A 22,106-nucleotide genomic window follows, 5' to 3' on the forward strand; every position below is an offset into this window, starting at 1 on the left:
GGCAATTTTAAGTTCTGAATATGTTATTTTAAGCCATGAAGTGCTTCTGGAAAAAGAATCGTGACCGAGATATAGGTCTGGACTTTTGATATCTAACAACTTCAATTAAACCAATAATGACAGCAAATCAAATTCATCGAGTATCTTCCAGAAAAGCGAGCGAGGCAGGAAGAGGTCTTGGGTGGCACTGAAGCAAACAGAACTGTGCATGTTTGCTTGACTGCAAATGATCTTTGTTTTCAACCCATCTTTCAGGTGGCATCTTTCAGAACCATTTTGGAGGCACTACAACATCTTTAAAACTGGTTAGGGGATTGCCATCCTGAAAATGAAGTTCAATTAACATGTCAGAAAAGGTTTATCATCTAAATATCCACAAGATCCCAGGCTGGAAGCTGTGACCCCTGCCAGGCTCAGGACACTTTCAGTCGTGGCCCAGGCCTGGGGAGCCTGGCCGTATCCAGGTGACAAAGTGCTTCCACCAGCCTGACACTTCATCCGATGCCTGAAACTTCTCTCCTACCTGTCAACAGTCTGCAGTGGCCATTTAAACTTGGCGGAACTCACTTTCTCCCAAGGTAGCCCGTGTGTCAAGGTGAAACTGTTCTGCTTATAAGGCAATTACTTCTTAGCCTGCCTGTGGAGGTTCTGGGCTGTTGTTTGCCACGAGTTAGTGTTTAGGAAGGCTTTGCGACCACTAAGCTGATTTCTGACCTTGGTTCTTTATCAGAAAATGAAATCAGATATTATTGGCTATTACCAATAAATGAGGAGAGTGACTGCTTAGATAAAAAAAAAAAAAGAGTGACTAAAAGGAAAAATTAAGTTCACTTATTTTTGGGGAAAAGGAGGGGATTTTCAACATACTTGTATCCTTCGAAGTATTGAACTTAAGAAGTTATCATTGATTTTGATGATGCAGCTACTAAGAACGTCATTTTGGGAACTAATTATATAAAGTTTTGGAACTTCATATAATTCTCTTGAAATCTAATTATATGAGTCCACTGGGGTCATCAGAACAAAACGTCTCAGTATCTTACAGTCACGTTTCACTGATCCAAAAGAGTACAAATTAATCATCCACTTCATTCACTTGGTGATTACAGTAAATTTATGCATATGTTAAAATTTTAAGACAGCTGTAGGTCCTCTACTATAATACATAAGTTGGGCAAAGAACCACAATTCATCTTGCTTCCCTTTGGCTTTTTTTTTTTTTTTTCCCGAAAAAAGATGATCACATGTGCAGGAAATTCTGTCACTATGGTTTCACTATTTCTGGAATTTCACATGAATGAAATAATTCTGTTTGCAGACTTCTGCGAAGTCTAGTTAATATAACATGTGTGACGTTTTTCCACATTGCTGCAGGTATCGGTAGGTCATAGCTCATTCCTTTATTTTTGTTGAGTAATTCATTGTATGGATGTAACGTAATTTATTTATCCATTCCTCAGGTGAGGGGCATCTGGGTTCCTGCCAGTTTGGGGCTATTATTAATAAAGTTATTATGAACATCTGCATCAAAGACCTTGTATGGATCTATGCTTATGCTTCTCCTGGGTAAAGTTGAATTGGATGATAAATGTATGTTTCATTTTAAAAATAGGCTGCTAATGGTTTCCAGAGTGTCTGTACCACTTTACAGTTCTATCAGCAGTATATGAGAATTCCAGTTCTTATCACTGCCAACATTTAGTACGGTCAATCTCGTTAATCGTAGCTATTCTAACAGGCGTGTAATGGTATCTCACGGTGGTTTTTTTCCCTAAGTTTTACTGAAGTATAGTTAATTTACAAGGCTGTGATCATTTCTGCTGTACAACAAAGTGACCAAGTCATGCATATACACATATCCATTCTCTCTCAGATTCTTTTCCCACGTAGATTGTCACAGAAGACTGGGTAGAGTTCTCTGTGCTATATAGCAGGTCCCCGTTGGCCAGTCATTCCACATTCCACCTCAATGTGCCTATGCCAGTCTCAAACCCCAGTCCATCCCTCCCACCCCGCCACTTGTCCCCTTTGGTAATCATAAGTTGTCCAAAGTCTGTGAGTCTGTTTCTATTCTGCAAGGAAGTTCATTTGTATCCTTTTTTTAGATTCCACATATAAGTGATGTCATACGGTGTTTGTCTTTCATTGTGTAATGTCACTTAGTATGACAGTTTCTAGGTCCATCCGTGTTTCTGCAAATGGCATTATTTCATTCTTTTTTACAGCTGAGTGATATTGCATTGTACGTATGTACCACATCTTCTGGATCCACTCCTCTGTTGATGGACATTTAGGTTGTTTCCATGTCTTGGATGCAATGTAAATCGTGCTGCAGTGAACAGTGGGATGCATCTCATAGTGGTTTTAATTTCCATTTCCTAGTGTCTAATGATGTTGAACACCTTTTCCCATGCTTATTTTCCATGTTTATATCATTTTGGAAAAGTGTCTGTTCAAACCTTTTCCCAATGCTTTCTCATCACTGAACTGTCAGAGTCCATTCTACCTTCTGGGTACAAGCCCTTTATCAAGTAGATGTTTTACAAATATTTTTCCCAGTCTGTCCCTTGCTTTTCCCTTCCTTGATAATGTCTTTTGAAAAGGAAACATTTTAATTTTGATGAAGTCTAAGTCATGACGTTTTCTTGGTGCTTTTTGTCATATTTAAGAAATCTCTGCCTAACCAAAGTCACTGACATTTTCTTCCATGCTCTGTTTTAGAAGTTGTGTAGTTTTAGCCTTTATACTGTTGATGGGAAAAAAAAAAAAAAAAGCACAACCTAAAAGGTGGCAATTATGTTTTATTCCACAGACATAATGAGAACTTAAGCCTGGGAGATAGCCTCTCAGATAGCTCTAAGGGATTGCTCCCATAACGTAAGGGAGGAACCAGGCTATATAGGAATTTTCGCAAAAAAAAAAAAAAAAAAAAAAAAATCCCTAAAAAACCAGGGAGTCAGAACATCAAAAGATTACTGTCAATTAAAGAAAAACCAGACATTTCAGTTAATGAATTTAGCACGTTTCTACATATGGGAGGATGCAAGGATCCAGACTCTCTGAAATCATTTTGATATGCACCTTAACTATCTAGAGCTAGTATCTTGTTTTCTCCATCCTGAATCCCCTGAGGGTGCCTTGTGGGGGCGGGGGGGGGGGGGGTGGCTGACGATTACTGGATGGCTGCAAGATCTTTTGTTTACCGACCTGGCTGTAACATCTTTTGTTTACTGATATGGCAGGTAACACCCTTTGCCCACAACACTTAGGTTTATCAGCCACTTCAAGTCAATTACTGCATATGATATAATGGGGAGGTGGAAGATAAATTTTTTACATCTGGATATCCAATTATTTCAGCACCATTTGTTGAAAAGATTGTCTTTTCCTAATTGAATTGACGTGTCATCAAAAATCAACTGACCATGTGTATTATTCTTTGTGTGCTATGATTGAAGAAAACATCTTTAAAAGGTGAATAAAATCTCAGTCCCCTCAAAAATAAAATGAAAATCAATTGACTATATATATGGGTCTATTTCATACTCACTTATGTTTTACTACCTATGTATCTACTCGTGCCAATATCAGGCTGTCTAGATTAATATAATTTTGTAGCAAGTTTTAAAATCAGGTAGGATAAAGTCCTTCGACTTACTTTTTCTTTGTTTTAGATCATTCAATATACATTTGTTGTACCTTCTAAACTATTTGGCACATGCTACATGTTATTGAATATGCAGGGAGAGGTAAAACAGACATAATACCCTTTTCCGTCTTTGGAAGCAGTATAACTTCCAGTTGAGTCATCCAAAATAAACTAGCCCTAGCTTCAATCAGATCAGTCAGGGTAAAACTATTTACCATAAACTAGTAAATGTTGGCAGATGTTTAACAAAACTATTGCACTGTTATGGACTGTAACTGCCAACCCATACCCCAGCAACGCCAGATCTGAGCCACACCTGCGACCTACACCATAGCTCCCAGTAATGCCAGATCCTTAACCCACTGAGCGAGGCCAGGGATTGAACCCGCAACCTCGTGGTTCCTAACCGGATTTGTTTCCGTTGAGCCAAGATGGGAACTCTGTAACTTGCTTTTTCTTGATAAAAATTTTTTTGGCTATTCTAGATCCTTTGCATTTCCATAGAAATTTTAGTATTATTAACTCATCATTACCTATCAGCAAAAATTAGCCTGCCAGAAATTTTATTGGAATTATGTAGCAGATAGATTGATTTGGGGAGAACTGACATCTTAATGTTTTCTTTTTTCTTTTTAAAACAAGCTTTTTTTGTTAAGGTATAGTTGATTTACAATGTTGTGCCAATTTCTGCTGTACACATCTTAATATTTTCTGATCCTTGAGCATGTAAACTTGGTAAGCTTTTTATTATTATTATTCCCACCAATTTATTTATTTAGTCTTCTTTAATTTCACCAATGTTTCATATTTTATAGTTTTCTATAGGTCTATACATATTTATAAAATTTATCCCAAAATATTTTATATTTTAAATTTTCTATAAATGGCATTGTTTTATTTTTTATAATGATTTTTATTTTTTCTATTATAGTTGTTCAGTGTTCTGTCGACTTTCTACTGTACAGTAAAGTGACCCAGTCACACACACACATACATATATGTGTGTATATATATATATTTATTTATTCTTTTTCTCACATTATCCTCCCTCATGCTCCATCACAAGTGACTAGATATAGTTCCCAGTTCTATACAGCAGGATCTCATTGCTTAGGCATTGTTTTATTTACATTCTAAATTGTTTGTTGCTAATATACATAAATAAAATTATGTATCGCATGACTCTGCTAAATTCATCTATTAATTTTAATAGGTTTTTAAAATACATTCCTTAGGATTTACTATGCAGACAATCATGAGGCCTTGCGAATAAAAATAGTTTTATTTCTTCCTTTTCAATTTAGATCCCTCTAATTTCTTCTTTTTGAAAATTATTTTTATTGGAGTATAGTTGATTTATAATATTGTATTAATTTCAGCTATACAGCAAAGTGATTCAGACACACACACACACACACTTTTTTATTTCTATGTTCTTTTTCATTATGGTTTATTTCAGGATGTTGAATATAGTTCCCTGTGCTATACGTAGGACCTTGTTTATCCATTCTATATATAATAATTTGCATCTGCTAACCCCTAACTCCCGGTCCATCTCTCCCCTACCTCCTATCCCCTTTGGCAACCACAAGTCTCTTTACATCTGTGAGTCTGTTTCTATTCTGTACATAAGTTCTTTTTTCTTTTGTCTTTTGAGGACTGCACCCTCAGCATATGGAAGTTCCCAGGCTACGGGCTGAATCAGAGCTGCAGCAGCCAGCCTATGCCAGAGCCACAGCAATGCCAGATCCAAATCATATCTGCGACCTACACCACAATGCACAGCAGTGGTGGATCCTTAACCCACCGAGCGAGGCCAGGGATCAAATCCGCAACCTCATGGTTCCTAGTGGGGTTCATTTCTGCTGTGCCACGACGGGAACTCCCTACTTTGTTTTTTTATAGCTGAGTAATATTTCTGTGTGTGTGTGTGTGTGTGTGTGTGTGTATGAGTACCACATCTTTACCCATTCATCTGTTTGGACATTTAGGTTGCTTAGGTTGTTTCCATGTCTTGGCTATCGTAAATAGTGCTGCTATGAACATTAGGGGGCATGTGTCATTTTGTTTTTTACTTTTATTTTTTGTCTTCATTTAGGGCCACAACCGTGGCATATGGAAGTTTCCAGGCTAGGGGTTGAATTGGAGGTACAGCTGCCGGCCTATGCCACAGTCGCACCAGATCTGAGCCGCATCTGCAACCTACTCCACAGCTCAGGGCAATGCCGGATCCTTAACCCACTGAGCAAGGCCAGGGATCGAACCTGCAACCTCATGGTTCCTACTTGGATTCGTTTCCACTGCACCACGACACGAACTCCACATGTATCATTTTGAATTACAAGTTTTGTCTGGATATATGCCCAGGAGTGGGATTTCTGGGTCATACGGTAATTCCGTTTTTAGTTTTTTTGGAGGAAATTTCATATTGTTTTCCATAGTGGCTATACCAACTTATATTTCCACCAACAGTGTACGAGGGTTCCCTTTTCTCCACACCCCCTCTGGCGTGTTATCTGAAGACTTTTTAGTGATGGCCATGCTGACTAGTGTGAGGTGGTACTTTGTTGTCATTTTCATTTGCATTTCTCTAATAATCTCATTTATTTATTTTTTCTTTGTAGGGCCATATCTGCAGCATATGGAAGTTCCGGCGCTAAGGGCTAAATAGGAGCTTCAGCTAAGCCCTACACCACAGCCAGCAACACCAGATCCAAGCCTCATCTACAGCTTATACCGCAGCTTGCAGCAATGCCTGAATCCTTAACCCTCTGAGCAAGGCCAGGAATCAAACCCACATCCTCCAGACACTGTTTTGGTTCCCCACTGCGCCACAATGGGAACTCCTAATTTCTTTTTACTGTCTTATTGTATTCACTAGTAATTTGAATTCACATTGTAATTTCAGTACAATGCCCCACAGAAGTGGCAAGAATGCATATCCTTGCCTTTAAACAAAACCAAAAAAACTAAAACTAAACAAAAACTAAACAACCACTCCCCCAAAACTAAACAAGCATTTAGTTTTTCACTATTAACTGTGACATAAGCTACAGGTTTTCCTTTATCAGAGTAATAAAACTTCTACCTCTAGGTGCTGTTAGTTTTTGTAAAGAATGGGTATTAAAATCCTGACACGTGTTTTTTCCTATGTGTATCGAAATGATCATAGGATTTATTTTTTCCTTTTTGGTCTTTCAATACTGTGAATAACTGATTAGCTTTTGAATGTTAAAACCACCTTGCATTTTGGGGATAAACACTGCTTGCTCATGATGTATATCCTTTTTATTCATGGCTGAACTGAATCTGTTAATATTTAGTTAAGGATTTTTACATTTATATTAATGAGTCTGTAGTTTTCTTACAAGATCTTTGTTTGGTTTTAGTATCAGACTAATTGCTGGCCTCACAGACTGGGTTGGGAGAGTATTCCTTCTTCTTTTTTTTTTTTTTTACTTTCTACAAGAATGTATAGAATTATATTGTTTCTTCCTTGTGTGTTATAATAACGTGACAGCGAAGCCATCTGGACTTAGAATTCTCTTTGTGGGAATGTTTTAAACTACAAATTAAATTTCTTTACTGGATAAAAGGCTATTCAGCTTATCCATGTTTTTGAGTACAGTTTGGTAGTTTGTGTCTTTCAAGGAATTTATCCTTTTTGCCTGAGGATAAATTGGCATGAAAATGGTCATAATAGTCCCTTATAGATGCCTAAAGTTCCTGTAGCGATGTCCCTCTTTCATTCCTGATGTTGGTAATTTGTGCCTTCTCTCTTTTTGCTGTATTAGTTGGGCTAGAGGTTTACTGATTTTATTGAACTCAAAGAACCTGCTCTTGGTTTCATTGATTTCTATTATTTTCCTATTTTTATGTTACTGGGTTTTGCTCTTATGTTTATTCTTTTGCTTACTTTGTGTTTGTCAGTCTTTTTTTTTTTTTTTAATTGTCTCTTAAGGGAGACACTTAATCATTGACTTGAAAACTTCCTTGTTTCTGATATATTTGTTAATTATACAAATATCCCTCTAAGTACTGTTGTACCACATCCCACAAACTCGATCTATTACACTTTAATTATTGCTTAATTAAAAATATTTTCTAATTTCCTTTGTGCTTTGTTCTTTGATCCATGTGTTTTTAGAAGAATGTTTTTAAAAATTCAAATATTTGAGGCCATCCTGATATCTTTCTGTTATTGATTTCCAGTTTAATTCCATTCTGGTCAAAGAACGTTTTTTATGGCCATATGTGTAGCAAATGGAAGTTCCCAGGCCAGGGTTTGAATCCGAGCCACAGCTGTGGCCTATGTATGCCACAGGTGCATCCTTTAACCCCCTGCACTGGACTGAGGATCAAACCTGCACCTCCAAAACAATCCAAGCTGCTGCAGTCAGATTCTTAACCCACTGCACCACAGAGGGAACTCCAAAAGAACTTATTTTTGTAAGATTTCAATCCTTTAAAATTTACTGAAATTTGTTTTATGGCTCAGAACAAGGTCTCTTTTGGTAAATGTTCTGGGCACTCTTCAGACAGAACAATTTTCTGCTGTTTTAAGGCAGTGTGTTCGACAAGTGTCAATCAGGTCATGTTGGCTGTTCAAGTCTCCATATCCTAATTCTTTTCTGTCTACTCTGTCCATCAATCAGGGAGAGAGACTACTGAAATATTCAACTATAATGCTGGATTTGTCTATTTCTCCTTTCAGTTCTGTCCATTTTGTTCCCCGTACTTTGAATATGTTATCAAATGCACACACAATCAGGACTGTGGTATCTTCGGATAAACTAACCACTTTATCATATGTGTTTATAGTTTTTATCAAATCTGGAAAGTAGTTGACCACCTTTTTTTTTTTTTTTTTGTCTTCTTAGGGCTGCACCCACTGCATATGGAAGTTCCCAGGCTAGGGGTTCAGTCTGAGCTGTAGCTGCTGGCCTACGCCAGAGTCACAGCAACGCAGGATCCGGGATCCGAGCCATGTCTGTGACCTACACCACAGCTCATGGCAACACCAGATCCTCAACCCACTGAGAGAGGCCAGGGATTGAATTTGCATCCCCACCTCAGCAGTAGGTGGGGTCCTTACTGCTGAGCCATGGCGGGAACTCCAGCTGATCATCATTTCTGCAAATACCTTTACTTCCCCCTTCTTAGGTTCCAGCTGCACACAGGCTGGACTTGGTGTTGTCCCACAACTTTTGTTTGTCTCATTCTGGAGTTTCTTTTGTCATGGCTTCCTCACTGATCTTTTCTTCTGTAATTTTATCCACTGCACTTTTCTTTTCACATAATGTGTCTTTCATCTCTAGGTGTCTCTTTTTCCATCTTGTTTCTCTGCTCATTATGCTCATGCTTTCCTCTACCTTCTTAAACATACCGAGTGTATTTGTAAGAAATGTTTTAAGGCTCCGGCCTTCTCATTCTATTATCTGTGTCATTTTTGGTTTTGTTTCTATTGACACTTCTCTTGGTTGTGGAAGGTATTTTCCTGCTTATTTGCATGCCTAGTAATACTGACTGGGTGCCATAGGTTGTGAATATTCCACTGTTAGGTGCTGGATTTTATTGTATTCATTTATATGTTGTTGTTCATTTTCCCAGAATGCAGTTAAGTTACTTGGAATCACTTGGGCCTCTGGATTTTTGAAGCACTTTTAGAGCAAGCAGAGAACAGCCTCTGTGGCTGGGTTACTTGGACCCAGGAGGTCTCTACCCAATGCTCCCACATCTGGCTAAAGAGAATGTAAACCAGGCATAGCCCTAGGTTCCGAGAATTGTTCCACCTGCCCCTTTCTGATGGCCACCTCCTCAGCCTCAGTAGCTTCCTCAAATGCATGCCCAGATCGGTAAGTAACCAAAGACTCAGAGGCATGCAACTAGAGATTATCATACCAGGTGAAGTGCGTCAGAAAGATAAAAGACTAATGCCATAATGATATCACTTATATGTGGAATCTAAGATATGACACAAATGAACCTATCTACAACACAGAAACAGACTCATGGGCAAGAACAGACTTGTGGTTGCCAAAGGGGAGAAGGTTGGGGGAGGGATGGAGTGGGAGGTTGGGGAGAGCAGATGTCAGCTATTACCTGCAGAGGGGAAAAAAACAAAGTCCCAGGGCATAGCACAGAGAACGATATTCAGTGTCCTATGTTAAACCATAATGGAAAAGCATATTAAAAAATAATGTATGTGTGTGTGTATACATCTGAATCATTTTGCTATACAGCAAAAAATTAACACAGCTTTGTAAATCAACTATATTTCAATTTAAAAAAAAAGTATCTCTTCCACAGGGAAAAAAATAAACAAAAAAACCAAAGATTCTGAGGCCCCCTCCTGCAGATCTCCGGAGCTCTTCCTCTGTGTATCTTCTGCTTCTCCAATATTTTGCCCAGCAAATTCTAGCTATATTGGCCTCCCCAAGCTGTGCTATCTGTTTTCTCCATTCAGCAAGAGAACAAGAGTTTTCTGGGTGCCCTCTCCATGCACTGAGGCTGGAGATCTGAGCTGGCACACTCTTAGGGCACATCTCGCGTCCTGTCTCTCAAGGATCACTTCCGTCCTCTGCAGCCTGTTGTCCAATGTCTGAAAAGCCGTGCTTCCCATCATTTGTCTGGTTTGATATTTGTTTATAACAGGAGGATAGCTGGTCTCCATTTACCATTTAAATGGTATTAAAGTTCCTGTAGCATTCTGTTGTCAATTCTCACACGGCACCTTCTGCTTTTTATTGTTTTTTGTTTCTGTTTTTATGAATCACCCACTTTTCTCACTAGATGGTATGTTCTTTGAGGCCAGGAGCTAGATCCTTGCTTTGAAGGGTGTCCTGTCTAAAGGCAGGCCCTACAGAAGTTAAATAAACAAAGAATGGGGAGTTCCCATCGTGGCGCAGTGGTTAACGAATCCGAATAGGAACCATGAGGTTGCGGGTTCAGTCCCTGGCCTTGCTCAGTGGGTTATTGATCCGGCGTTGCCGTGAGCTGTGGTGTAGGTTGCAGACGCGGCTCGGATCTCGTGTTGCTGTGGCTCTGGCGTAGGCCGGTGGCTACAGCTCCACTTCGACCCCTAGCCTGGGAACCTCCATATGCTGCGGGAGCGGCCCAAGAAATAGCAAAAAGACAAAAAATAAAAAAAATAAAAAAAAAATAAACAAAGAATGGGCAGGCTGAGGTTGAAGAAAGAAATGAGATATAAAGGTTCCTCTAGAGCTGAGTCTGAGGACACGCCCTTCAACGGTGAAACTTGTTTATCTTGTCATGGGCTGTGACTCCCCAGTATTCAGATCCTCTGGCAGGATCAAAGCCGCCAGAAACCTCCTTGCCATCCTCCTTGCCCAGTGCCACTCTGACAAGCTGGGTTCCTGAACCCTGTGCCTGGTCCCCATCAGGCCTGCCCACTGAAGAGTTAAGAATGGGTCCTGATCAGGCCGCATGAGTCCTCTAAGGCTACGGCTTCGTCCTGTGCAATGAATACCTGGCTCCGAAAATGCTAAGAGAGCAGGCCAGCATTCCCAAAAGAGCACCGACTTAAGAGTGAGACAGAAGCTGAAATCTGAATCCCAGGTGTGCTGCTTCCTCGCTGTGCAACCATGGACAAGTTGCTTGACCTGCCTGAGCTTTAGTTTCCTTAGGAAATGGTGAAAATATATATGGTGATAATACACAGCTCTACGTATGAAGAGAACCCAGCACAGAGTCAACATTTAATAAATGCTCACCAATAGTGTAGCTTAATTAGGATCCTTCAAGTAGACAGAGACATTAGGTAAAATGCATGACAATCAGTCTGCGGAAAAAATGAGTGACCACGTGGTGACACTGCCCCCGGAGGACATTTACTTTACAAACATGTACTGAACAGGAGGACACTTTTGTCCAGTAATTATCAACCATAGGCTGGGGGATGCCGAGCAATCTGGTTTCTAGCTTACTGTCTCTTCCAGTTATACCTTCGTATCATGACTCGGACACAGAGGACCACAAATCATACATATTTGTTAAAAGAGAGTTGGTGGGTAGAGGACATCTAAGTTGGCCGAAAGGAGAGAGCGAGTGTGTGTTTGGTGAAGAAGGGAGGGCAGATGAGCATCAAAAGCAGTGAGAAAATGAATGAGGGGTGGCCAAGCTCACACAAGATGTTAATAGAAGTTTTCAAACGACTGCTCGCTCTTAACATCTTTTGATCGGAACTTTCCTAACAGGTAGCTTAAAGCTGAGCACTTAGAAAAAATTGAGATTTAAAAAGAAAGCCATCAAAATATTTTGGAGAGTAAATATGAAAGGTTCAAAGAAAGTTTAAAGAACAAATATTTTCAGCTCGAAGAAGATTCAGGAATAGCTAGATGGCTCCCTGCAAACAGAGAAAGGATTATGCAAAAAGAGAGGGTGACCATCTGTTCTCTCTCTCTAGTGATGATTAAAGTGAAAGGAAATGGGCTCAGTTGTGGAAGAGGATCGTTCTCCCATTCTAATGGCTGTTAAAACAGAAACAATTTGCTAAGGCATATGATGGAATTTCTTTCCCTAGAAATCTTCAAAAATAGACTACACTCCACGTTTCTAAGTATGACAGAGGAACCACGTCCCCAAGGCACACACTCTGTTTTGCTACATTCCTTGCTCAGTGTCCTCCAAGCGCACAGCTGACAACGGGCTCCAGCTGTCTCTTAGGGAGAGGCTGGAGGTGACAGAGAAGGCTGGCGGGTCTGGATGCGAGATCACACATCTGCTTTCCCTTTGGGTCTGTGTAGAAAGGACCATGTGTGCAGTCCCAGGGTGTGAGTTACCTGGAGGGGACAGACATGTGGGAGCAAGGAAAGACAGGATCCACATGGCTTGCTGAGGTGCGACAGCTTACAGGTGTGCTCAGAGTAACAAGGAAAAAGGTGACGAAGAGAACACTGGACTAGTACAGGGAGAAAACAACTGCATTTCCAGGTTGTCTACGACAAACAGAATCTGCCAAACTGAGAGCTGCAGTGACTCGAAGCCCGTGAATGTCACGTCCCAGCCCAACAGCACTGGGCACTTGATTCTATAAGCCCACGGCAGGGCAACGGCTGAGGAGTTTCTCCTTTTCCTGACACTAGCACAGGCAATGATTTTCTTAGATGTAAGAAACAGACAAACTTAGTAAATTCTCTAGTTTCCAGGATTCCATGAAAATCACTATAAGGCTGTTCTAAATGTTAAGTTCTAATGGGTGAACCAACGGCACTTGGATTTGAGGCAGCGAACTTCAGGCAGCAGGTGTGCAGGAGGGCTAGCGAGCTGGAGCACACGGCCTTGGAGCCCTCCGTGAGACCTTGTACAGCAGAGCCTCAAGGAGATGTGATCACCAAAGGAACACTAAATACATGATATGCTCTAATGGGAAATGAATTCCTCAGCTGCATTTCTAGTAGTTACCAAAACCTTCAAGCTCAACCATCTCACGAGGATTCCACCCGCACCCTCTCAAAGGAACAAGCCCCTTAATGGAGCCCATCAAAATCCCAAAGCCCTCTGAACACGGCTTTGGTTACTCCATATGTTCCAGCAGCAAGGACCTTGTTATGACCCACTCCCTACTGTTGAAAATTATGGGTAAAGCCACAGTTCTTGATGCAGGATCTGGCATGCCTCAAATGTGTTAGAAAAAGGAAAAGAAAAGAAAAAAAGGAAGAAGGGAAGGAAGGAAGAAAGACAGACAGACAGACAGACAGAAAGAAAGAAAGAAAAAGTTGAGAACGAGCACTATCTACAGAACTTCTATAAAGGAGCAGAAATCATGTTAGAGAAAGATGCCAAAGGGACCTTTTTGGAGCTGTGTTTGCACAGCAAAGCTACAAACAGAAAAACAGCAACAGTGTCTAAGGATGTTTTATTCATACTTTACATAAGATGAAGCAAAGGTAACTTGCCACCAGCAGTGAATATTATGCTTATGGTTGCTGTTGCTATTATCAGGGTGCCCCAGGAGTACTGATGGAGGTACCGAGGGTGCCAAAGCCACCTCTGAGAACCAGTGCCTCTCATCTCCAGTCTCGGGATTGGCTGGAATGAGGAGAGCAATCTGCAGCTTTGGACGGAGTTGCCTTCTGTGCAGAACTAAATGGTCCTCCTCCTCCTCGAATAAACAGCCCTAACATCACCAGTACTGCAGTCCAGACACCCCAGATGGTAGCTTAATCGCCTGAAAGAATTAATAGTGCACCTCTAAGCACATTATTCACCCAGAGAATAGTTAAGGCAATGGAAAGAATCTGGCCCATTATACCCCATACAATTGCTAAGTAATATGCAATCACAGAAATGAAGCATGGCATATGGTAATCTCGCCACTATATTGAGATTCATTGTAATAAAAGTGCTGTTCAAAACCCTCATGTAGAAATTGGAAAGGCATACCTTTTTTTTCTGGAAGAAACATGACAATAAGACAAGCCAGTCCTCCCAGGCACAGAAATGCTGCTAATGTCCGCTTCCGACCAAACCTAAAGAATACAAAGAAATGCACATTTCTCTTGAGAATCTTGTAAATTCATCCCCTTCATCCCCTCATGCCCCTAACCTTTCTTTTTCTTTCTTTCTCCTTTTTTTGCTTTTTAGGGCCGAACCCGCAGCATATGGAAATTCCCCAGGCTAGGGGGTGAATCAGAGCTGAGACTGCCCGTCTACTCCACAGCCACAGCCACACAGGTTCCCAGCCGTGTCTGCGACTTACACCCCAGCTCACGCCTTAACCCACTGATAGAGGCCAGGGATCAAACCCCTATCCTCATGGATCCTAGTCGGGTTTGCTGCTGCTGAGCCACGACGGGAACTTCCCCCAGTCTTTCTTTTTAAATGTCCTCCCGTTTGTTATAGGTTCATCTTTTCTTAAGGAGTGGATGGCAAATGTGACCGACCAGGACCTAAGATCCATAACCAATACAAAGCAACGGAAAACGTGCTGGATGGCAGGATTAAATGATGTGTGCAGGAAGAGAACAGAATCATTCTACCTACTTCCGTGAGTGTTTCCTAGGTTCCAGGCACTGTCTGAAATGCTTTCTGTCAACGCTAATAATATATCTACCTGTGAGGCGTGCGCTGTTCTATTCTCCATCTTCTGGAGAATAACACTGAAACAAGGAGAATGGAGTCTTCTGGCTCCTTTTATCTTCTGGTTACTTGTACCTTAAGCAGTTAAATGTTTAAACATTCCCCCCCCCCTTAAAAATACAAAAAAGAAATTCCTTTATTTTCTTTTTCTTTTTTTTTCTTTTTTTTTTTTTTTTTGCCTTTTTAGGGCCACACCTGTGGCATATGGAGGTTCCCAGGCTAGGGGTCTAATCAGAGCTGTAGCCGCCAGCCTATGCCAGAGCCACAGCAACTGGGGATCCGAGCCACATCTGCGACCTACACCACAGCTCATGGCAACGCCGGATCCTTAACCTACTGAGCGAGGCCAGGGATTGAACCCGCAACCTCATGGTTCCTAGTCTGATTTGTTTCCACTGTGCCATGATGGGAACTCTGAGAAATTTCTTGTTAATATGTCAGAATTAGTGAAATTTATTGCACATTTTATTGGGAGAAATAATTTTGCCCTAGACTTGGAAGGAAGATATGAACGTTAATAAGCCTTCCTTTACTAGAGGCCAGCGATATGCTAGGTTCCTCTATTAGTAGCTTCAGGGTACTAGTAATTTTTTTTTTTCTTTTTCTTTTTTGGGTGCAGTGTGAACAGCTTGATGTGGAAGCTTCGTTCCCAGACCAGGGATCGAACCTGGGCTGGAGTGGTGGAAGTGCCCAATCCTAACCACTAGACCACCAGGGAACTCTTGTCAATGTTACTTGCAATTTTTATAACAATTTTGCCAGGGAAATCTTATAATCCCTGGTTTGAGGATAACTACATGGAGGCTTAGTGAAGTCACTTCTCAAGGTCATAGGTCATGTGGCTAAGACTATATTTGGACTCAGGTCTGCCTGATCCCCGAGGTGCTGTTCCTCCCTTTGCTTCAGATTTTAATCCTGACTCTGGTGGTGACAGCGGGGAAGTCTCCAGGTTATTGTGCTTAATTTAGCAATTAGTATGGACTGCCTGTCAAGTGGGAAGCATCACACTAGGCAGACACTAGAATTGCAGAGACATACAGGACACCCCCAAGGATGGTGTCCTTGTAACCCCTGTAGCCCTTTACGTAGCTGTCGGAAGGGAACCAGGAAGCTGTAACGGGGAAGCACACACGAGGGGAGTCTGGCACAGACACAGATTTCTGAATATGCTGCCTGACTCGGCTTTTGGAGCATGATGAGCACACACTCAGTCCCTGAGAGGAGGGTCAGCAGAGGCGCCTGCCCCCGCCTCCTCCCAGCCTTCGATTGAGCAAAATCCAAAACTGCTCTTTAAAATGCTTTGACCTCAATATCCGTGACAACAGCAACCAGTGCAATGCTAAAGGAATGTCATTCTCGGTAAAAATGATGATTTCTGGAGAATGAGAAATGGCATAATCCAACTGATTCCTGGCTTCGATAGAAGAGGATTTTCAATTGCCCTAGTCAGGGCTTCAATAACAGAAGGGATCTGAGCAAGCTGAAAAAAGGGTGCTCTCTAAAAGAATTAAAAAATATATATTTCTAAACTGTGCTCACAGACAGTGAGCAACAAAAGTAGGATCTATCCTTCCCCTCAGCAAAGTCAGTGGATCTTAAGGGGAGAGAAAAGCTGTTGTAGTTCCAGTTCTTTGTCTTGTGTAATAGCTTCTAAGTGATAGTGATTGGATCATGGAGTTTCTATCTGCCCAGAGCCAATAATCCCATCTGATGGAATTAACAAATCACACACAGACCACTCACAATCAGGGGGTAATGTCTTTTTAATATTGGATTAAAAATCTACAAAGACCTAAAGAGACATTTCTCCAAAGAAGACATACAGATGGCCAATGAAAAGCTGCTCAACACAGCTAATGATCAGAGAAACGCAAATCAAAACTTTAATATGGTATCATCTCACCATCCACAGATGGTACCTGTCAGAATAGACAAGAGCAAAAGGTCTATAAATAATAAATGCTAGAGAGGGTTTGGAGGGAAGGGAATCCTCCCACACGGGGTAGCAATGTAAGCTGGTGTAACCACTATGGAAAATAGTATGGGAGGTTCCTTAAAAACTAAATATAGGAGTTCCTGTCGTGGCACAGTGGTTAACGAATCCGACTAGGAACCATGAGGTTGCCGGTTCAGTCCCTGGCCTTGCTCAGTGGGTTAAGGATCCAGCGTTGCCATGAGCTGTGGTGAAGGTTGCAGATGTGGCTCAGATCCCGTGTTGCTGTGGCTCTGGCTAGGCCGGTGGCTACAGCTCCAATTCGACCCCTAGCCTGGGAACCTCCATATGCTGCGGGAGCAGCCCTAGAAAAGGCAAAAAGTCAAAAAAAACAAAAACAAAAACAAAAAACAACTAAATATAATCCAGCAATCCCCCTACTTCATAAATATCCAGAGAAAACTCTGATTTGAAAAGATACATTTACCCCAATGTTCATAGCAGTACAATTTATAACAGCCAATACATGGAAATAATCTAAATTTCCATCAACAGATGAATAGATAAAGAAGAGATAGCATACACACACACACACACGTACATATACCATACACATCACACACGGAATATTGCTCAGCCATAAAAAAGAATGAAATAATGCCATCTGCAGCAACATGGACGGACCTAAAGATTATTATACTGAGTGAAGTAAGTCAAATAAAGACAAATATTATGATATTACTCACATGTGGAAAATTGGATACAAATAAATTTATTTATAAAACAGACTCGCAGACATAGAAAATAAACCTGTAGCTACCAAAGGGGAAAATGGGGTGGGGAGGGATAAACTGGGAGTTTGGAATTAGCAAATACAAACGACTGCATACAAAATAGATAACCACAAGGTCCTACTGTCTAGCACAGGAAACTAGCCATGTTCCATATCTTGTAAGAAACTGTAATGGAAAAGAATATATATAGGTACAACTGCATCACTTTGCTGTACACCAGAAACGAACACAATGTTGTAAATCAAATATACTTCAATAAAAAAAAAAAAAAACCTACACCAAAAACTCATGAACAGGAAACCTAAGAAATAACACTGTGTTTGTTCTGAAAAGAATGCTAATCATCCTGATGTAAGTAATTAGCGGATACTGCATTTGGACAAATATGGAATAATATTTTGGTACTTCTGTGTGTGAGCGTGTAGGGCTGTCCTCTCTATGGTACACCTTACAGCCATCCATACTCACCATTTTTGGTTAATCAAGTAGATGCAGATAGGGTAAGATGGAATCTCTATGAGGCCAGACAGGGCCAAGTTGGCATAAATATTTCCACCTAGATCTCCTGCGCTCAGAGTTAGGCCATAATATACCAAACTGCACACAAACCTGCAATTTGGGGTGAAAGACAAGAAAGACAATGGAAAAACTCATTATAATCTGCCAGAGAAGATTCAGACATTGGCTCAAACAATGTCAAGCAGTAAGCTTAACTCTCCCACCAGGCTTTCTAACCTATAATTTCTATACCAGGACAAAATAAAGGGGCCTTAGAAATGATTTGAGATGCTCTATAAAGAAAATGACTGGCCAGCACCTGACAGAGGAGACGCTGTTGGTGCTTTCATCACACATTCTGCATCTAAGAGACGACAATGACTCTATTCTTAACTTTTTTTTTAACTCGACAATTTATAGACTACTTGCCCTAGGTAACTGTTGTGATATTATTGAAATGACTCTAGAAAAGAACTCCCATGGAGCGCGAGCCAACAGAGGACGGCACTGTGAACCCATGCTGATGAGTGCCCGGCTCGCCAGTGGGTGCTGACGGGGCCTCTCAAGCTGTCCTGGCATTCAGCAGGTGCGTATGCTGTGGACGCCCAGAACAGGAAAGAGAAGATGAGGGCCGTGGCACAAGCAGGACCCTCTAGGAGGATCCAAGCCATTCATCTGTTTCTGCGCACCACTGCTGAAACACTGAGGGAGCGCCTTCTGGGTGGCAGGCATTTTGCCAGGCATGGAGCCTACACCCCACAGCCCAGGAGCTAAGCCGGACAATGGGCCATCCTGAAACTCCAGGTTGTGGAATAATAGGAACTTCTTCCAGAGTGAAGGGAATACAGTCGTTTCCGCTTTTCCTCAGGGGATATGTCTCAAGAGCCCCAGTGGATGTCTGAAACCACAGATGGTACCCAACCCTATATATACTACATTTTTTTCCTAGACATACACCTATGATAAAGTTTAATTTATAAATTAGGTGCAGTAAGAGAACATTCTAATTGCCAGCATCACTACTCTTGAGATCTGGATCATTATTAAATAAGGGTGACTGGACCTCCACAGTTGATCTGACAACCCAGATGGCTGCTAAGTGACTACGGGGCAGGATCCATTGGGCACAGGGATGGGTCACATCTCAGAAGGTAGGGATCAATATGGCGTGAGAGTTTATCACGTTACTCAGAGAGGTGCACAATTTAAAACTGCTGAGTTGTTTCTTTTTGGAATTTTCCATTTAATATATTTTTTCCCTCCCTCCTGGCTCCATTTAATACTTTCAGACTGCTGCTGACATTGGGTAACTGAAACCACAGAAAGCAAAAATGCAGATAACGGGGAAACTACTGTAACAGGAACTTTTGTATTTAGGAAAACACATTATTAAAAATAAAACTAGACCATGCGCCCCCAAGAGCTCTAAGATTATACCATCAGTTACCTGAAGTGAAACATCAAAAGGAGGAGAAAGCAAAGCAAGATGCACATGCCCAAAACAGAGCAAGGGCAAAAGAATTTCCTAAGAAAATACTAGAGAAACTTTGAGCCAAAAATATATGCTGACTGTGTACTAAGTGTAAAAGGTGTTTTTTGTTTTGTTTTGTTTTGTTTTGTTTTTTACTGTGTGTAACAGACAAAACTATTTAAGTCAATAAACTTTTAAGAATTCTCAAAAAAAATAAATAAATAAAGCTAGAATAGAACAAAAATAAACCCTAAAACTGGGCTTTGCTAGTATACGCATACATTTTGCAAGCCATACATTTCTATACAAAGAGTAAAATACCTGGGCTTCAGAAGTTCATCAGTTTTTATGTTTTCACAATTCATTTTGACAAGCGTTTATTACGGGGAAATTCCCATTAACTTCCCTTTTCCTTAGAAAAAGTCCAATGAGCTGTGACTATGATGAGACCAACAGAAAAGGGAAAGCTTTCCTCCCATCTCTGCCACAACAGAGAAATGGGCCAAGGGCCCTGGGCTATGAAGAATGGGCCACGGGAACCAAGGGGAGCGCTAGCAAGGGACCGAGGAACCCCTGGAGCTGGCCTGCTTAGTGACTCATCCCTCTCTGGCAAATGAGCCCAGGCAGCAGCTACTTCCCATTACTTCTTCCTGGGTGGAGCTGTCACTCATCTTCTAAGGATGATGAGTAGAGCCATAGCTGGGACACCACGGGTAAGAAGGCAAAGTGACCCTAAGAGGTCTGTCTGTTTTCTGGAAGACTAAAATATCTTCCTAAAGTATCTAAAAAATTCTTTCCCTCTGCAGTGGAGCCCCTATTCCTAGTGTGTTGTGTGTGTTGGTGTGCATCTACTCCACATGGAAAACAGAACTCCCAGTGAAGTCATTTCAGCCATGGAAACATACATACATACTCAAGCCAAGTTGTGATGGTAGCAGGTAGGGCACAAATAAACAAAGCCGGTTCAAGACACCAGAGGAATTTCATTATCAGCTGGTGGTGAGATGGGATGGGCAAAATATGGGCAAGCAGGACCTGTGGTCCCAAGGCGGGGATTCTGCTTACAAATGTCCTGGATGGTAGGCTGGGTCGTAGGGATGCATATTTACAGCTGTTGAAATCATCTCAATCCTCGTTATGGGCCCCAAGCAAAATTTAAAATGCTTGCATAATATTTAACAGTATATTTAGGGCATCCAAGAACTATTTAAAAAGGCACGACCATGGGAAATAACCAAAGGAACAGATGTTAAACTCAGAGGAATAATTTTATTCCCCAGTTAAGCCTTTCTTCACTGACTGATCCACGGAAAGGATTTGAGAATTTTATAGCATCTTCAAAAAGAAGGACAGTATGTGGAATGACGCTGTCTCAGTTATTGTGTATTTTCACATTCTGAGCCCGGGGGAAGAAGTTTATCTGAGAAGAGCTCCTTTGGCTGTGTAAGATGTAAAATAAACAGGAACATTCTCCCTGGCTCTAAGTCTAGTTTGTTTCTTTGTCTGTCTGTTTTTTATCCCCTGGAGGCCAGAAACCCAAAGTTATTATTCCTGGGGGGGAAAAATGTAAAAACAAGAAATAAATAATCCCTAAGAAGTAGATGCTTCCTTCAAGGCAGAGGGTTTGACTGATTGTCTTACATGACACACAAATGCAGTGTTTTGTTTTGTTTTTTTTTTGGAGCCTTAGGTATCTAAACATACTTTGTAAGTATTTACAATTGGGAGAAGCTCAAGTTAGTGGCTCCTAGGCGGTATAGTCAGTTTTGGCTCTTAAAGGTTCCCTTATCTCTATGCTTCCAAGCTTGTGTCCTTCATTCAATATTTCTCATGGATCTGTGATACTCCAGCACTATACTGGCTTGGTGGGGAAAGCAGCTGGCATGACCTGGCCCCTAACCATGCAGGTGGTAGCCAGGGTTTGGTTGGGTAAGAAAAGAGAATCATGATATGGAAAACAATCTTTGCAGCTTTTTTCTCAATCTGCTGGTTCTTTTTTTAGCCTTATTTATACGATTGCTTTCATGAAAAATGCCTCTCCTCTATCTCTGTGTGAAAATGTAGGTTTTTATGCAGCCTTCTTGGCAAACACATGCAAACTGCAGCACAACAGTAAACATGATGGCCACGTCCAATACTGGACCAAATTACATTATGGCACTTCAGCAGAATGAACAATATTAAAACACATGTGTACTCCACAAATTGTATGTATTGCTCATCCACTTCTCCCCTTTCCACAATTATATCCTTTAAATGGAACCATACTGAATCATTCAGTGCATTTTGAGGGCAGGTCAGAATCAGCCAAACTAGAAAATCAGGTTCAGTGAGTGCTAATCCATTCATTCACTGATGTGCACATGTGGCTTGGAAGCTGTCATGTCACACTCCCAGGATCTTATCTGTAGGAGGAATTACGTTCAGTCCACCGGACTGAGTGGAAATGCCACACAAAATGCAGCCCAAGGCACTGCAATCAGACTGCCTGATGCCAAACCACGGGGAGGTGCTTTCAATGTCCTCAGAAACTCTTCTGCTTCCCTGCCCGGTGTGCTTGCCTGCTTTCCTCTTTTGGGGGGAGAGGGAGCGTGAGCATTTACATTCAATACCTCATAGAAGTGGAGCTGTGTTTCTAAAGTCTACTTATACAAGTTCCCT

General features: G+C 41.2%; 1 protein-coding gene across 6 annotated transcripts in view; it reads right to left on the reverse strand.

Annotated features, from left to right (window-relative positions):
* SLC22A15 (solute carrier family 22 member 15) overlaps window positions 1-22,106 on the reverse strand; it is a 92,824-nt gene that overhangs the window by 9,551 nt on the left and 61,167 nt on the right. For all 6 annotated transcript variants that reach the window (XR_001308430.2, XR_001308429.2, XM_013997251.2 and 3 more), the window contains 2 exons: window positions 17,945-18,085; window positions 14,054-14,139 (listed from right to left, as the gene is read on the reverse strand). Coding sequence is in view for 4 of the 6 variants with exons in the window: in XM_013997251.2 (XP_013852705.1) it covers window positions 14,054-14,139; window positions 17,945-18,085 (227 nt within the window). In the remaining 2 variants the exon portion in view is untranslated. The remainder of the gene's footprint in view (window positions 1-14,053; window positions 14,140-17,944; window positions 18,086-22,106) is intronic.

This window comes from Sus scrofa, chromosome 4 (genome assembly GCF_000003025.6).
Source record: "Sus scrofa isolate TJ Tabasco breed Duroc chromosome 4, Sscrofa11.1, whole genome shotgun sequence".
In the NCBI taxonomy this organism is placed as follows: domain Eukaryota; kingdom Metazoa; phylum Chordata; class Mammalia; order Artiodactyla; family Suidae; genus Sus; species Sus scrofa.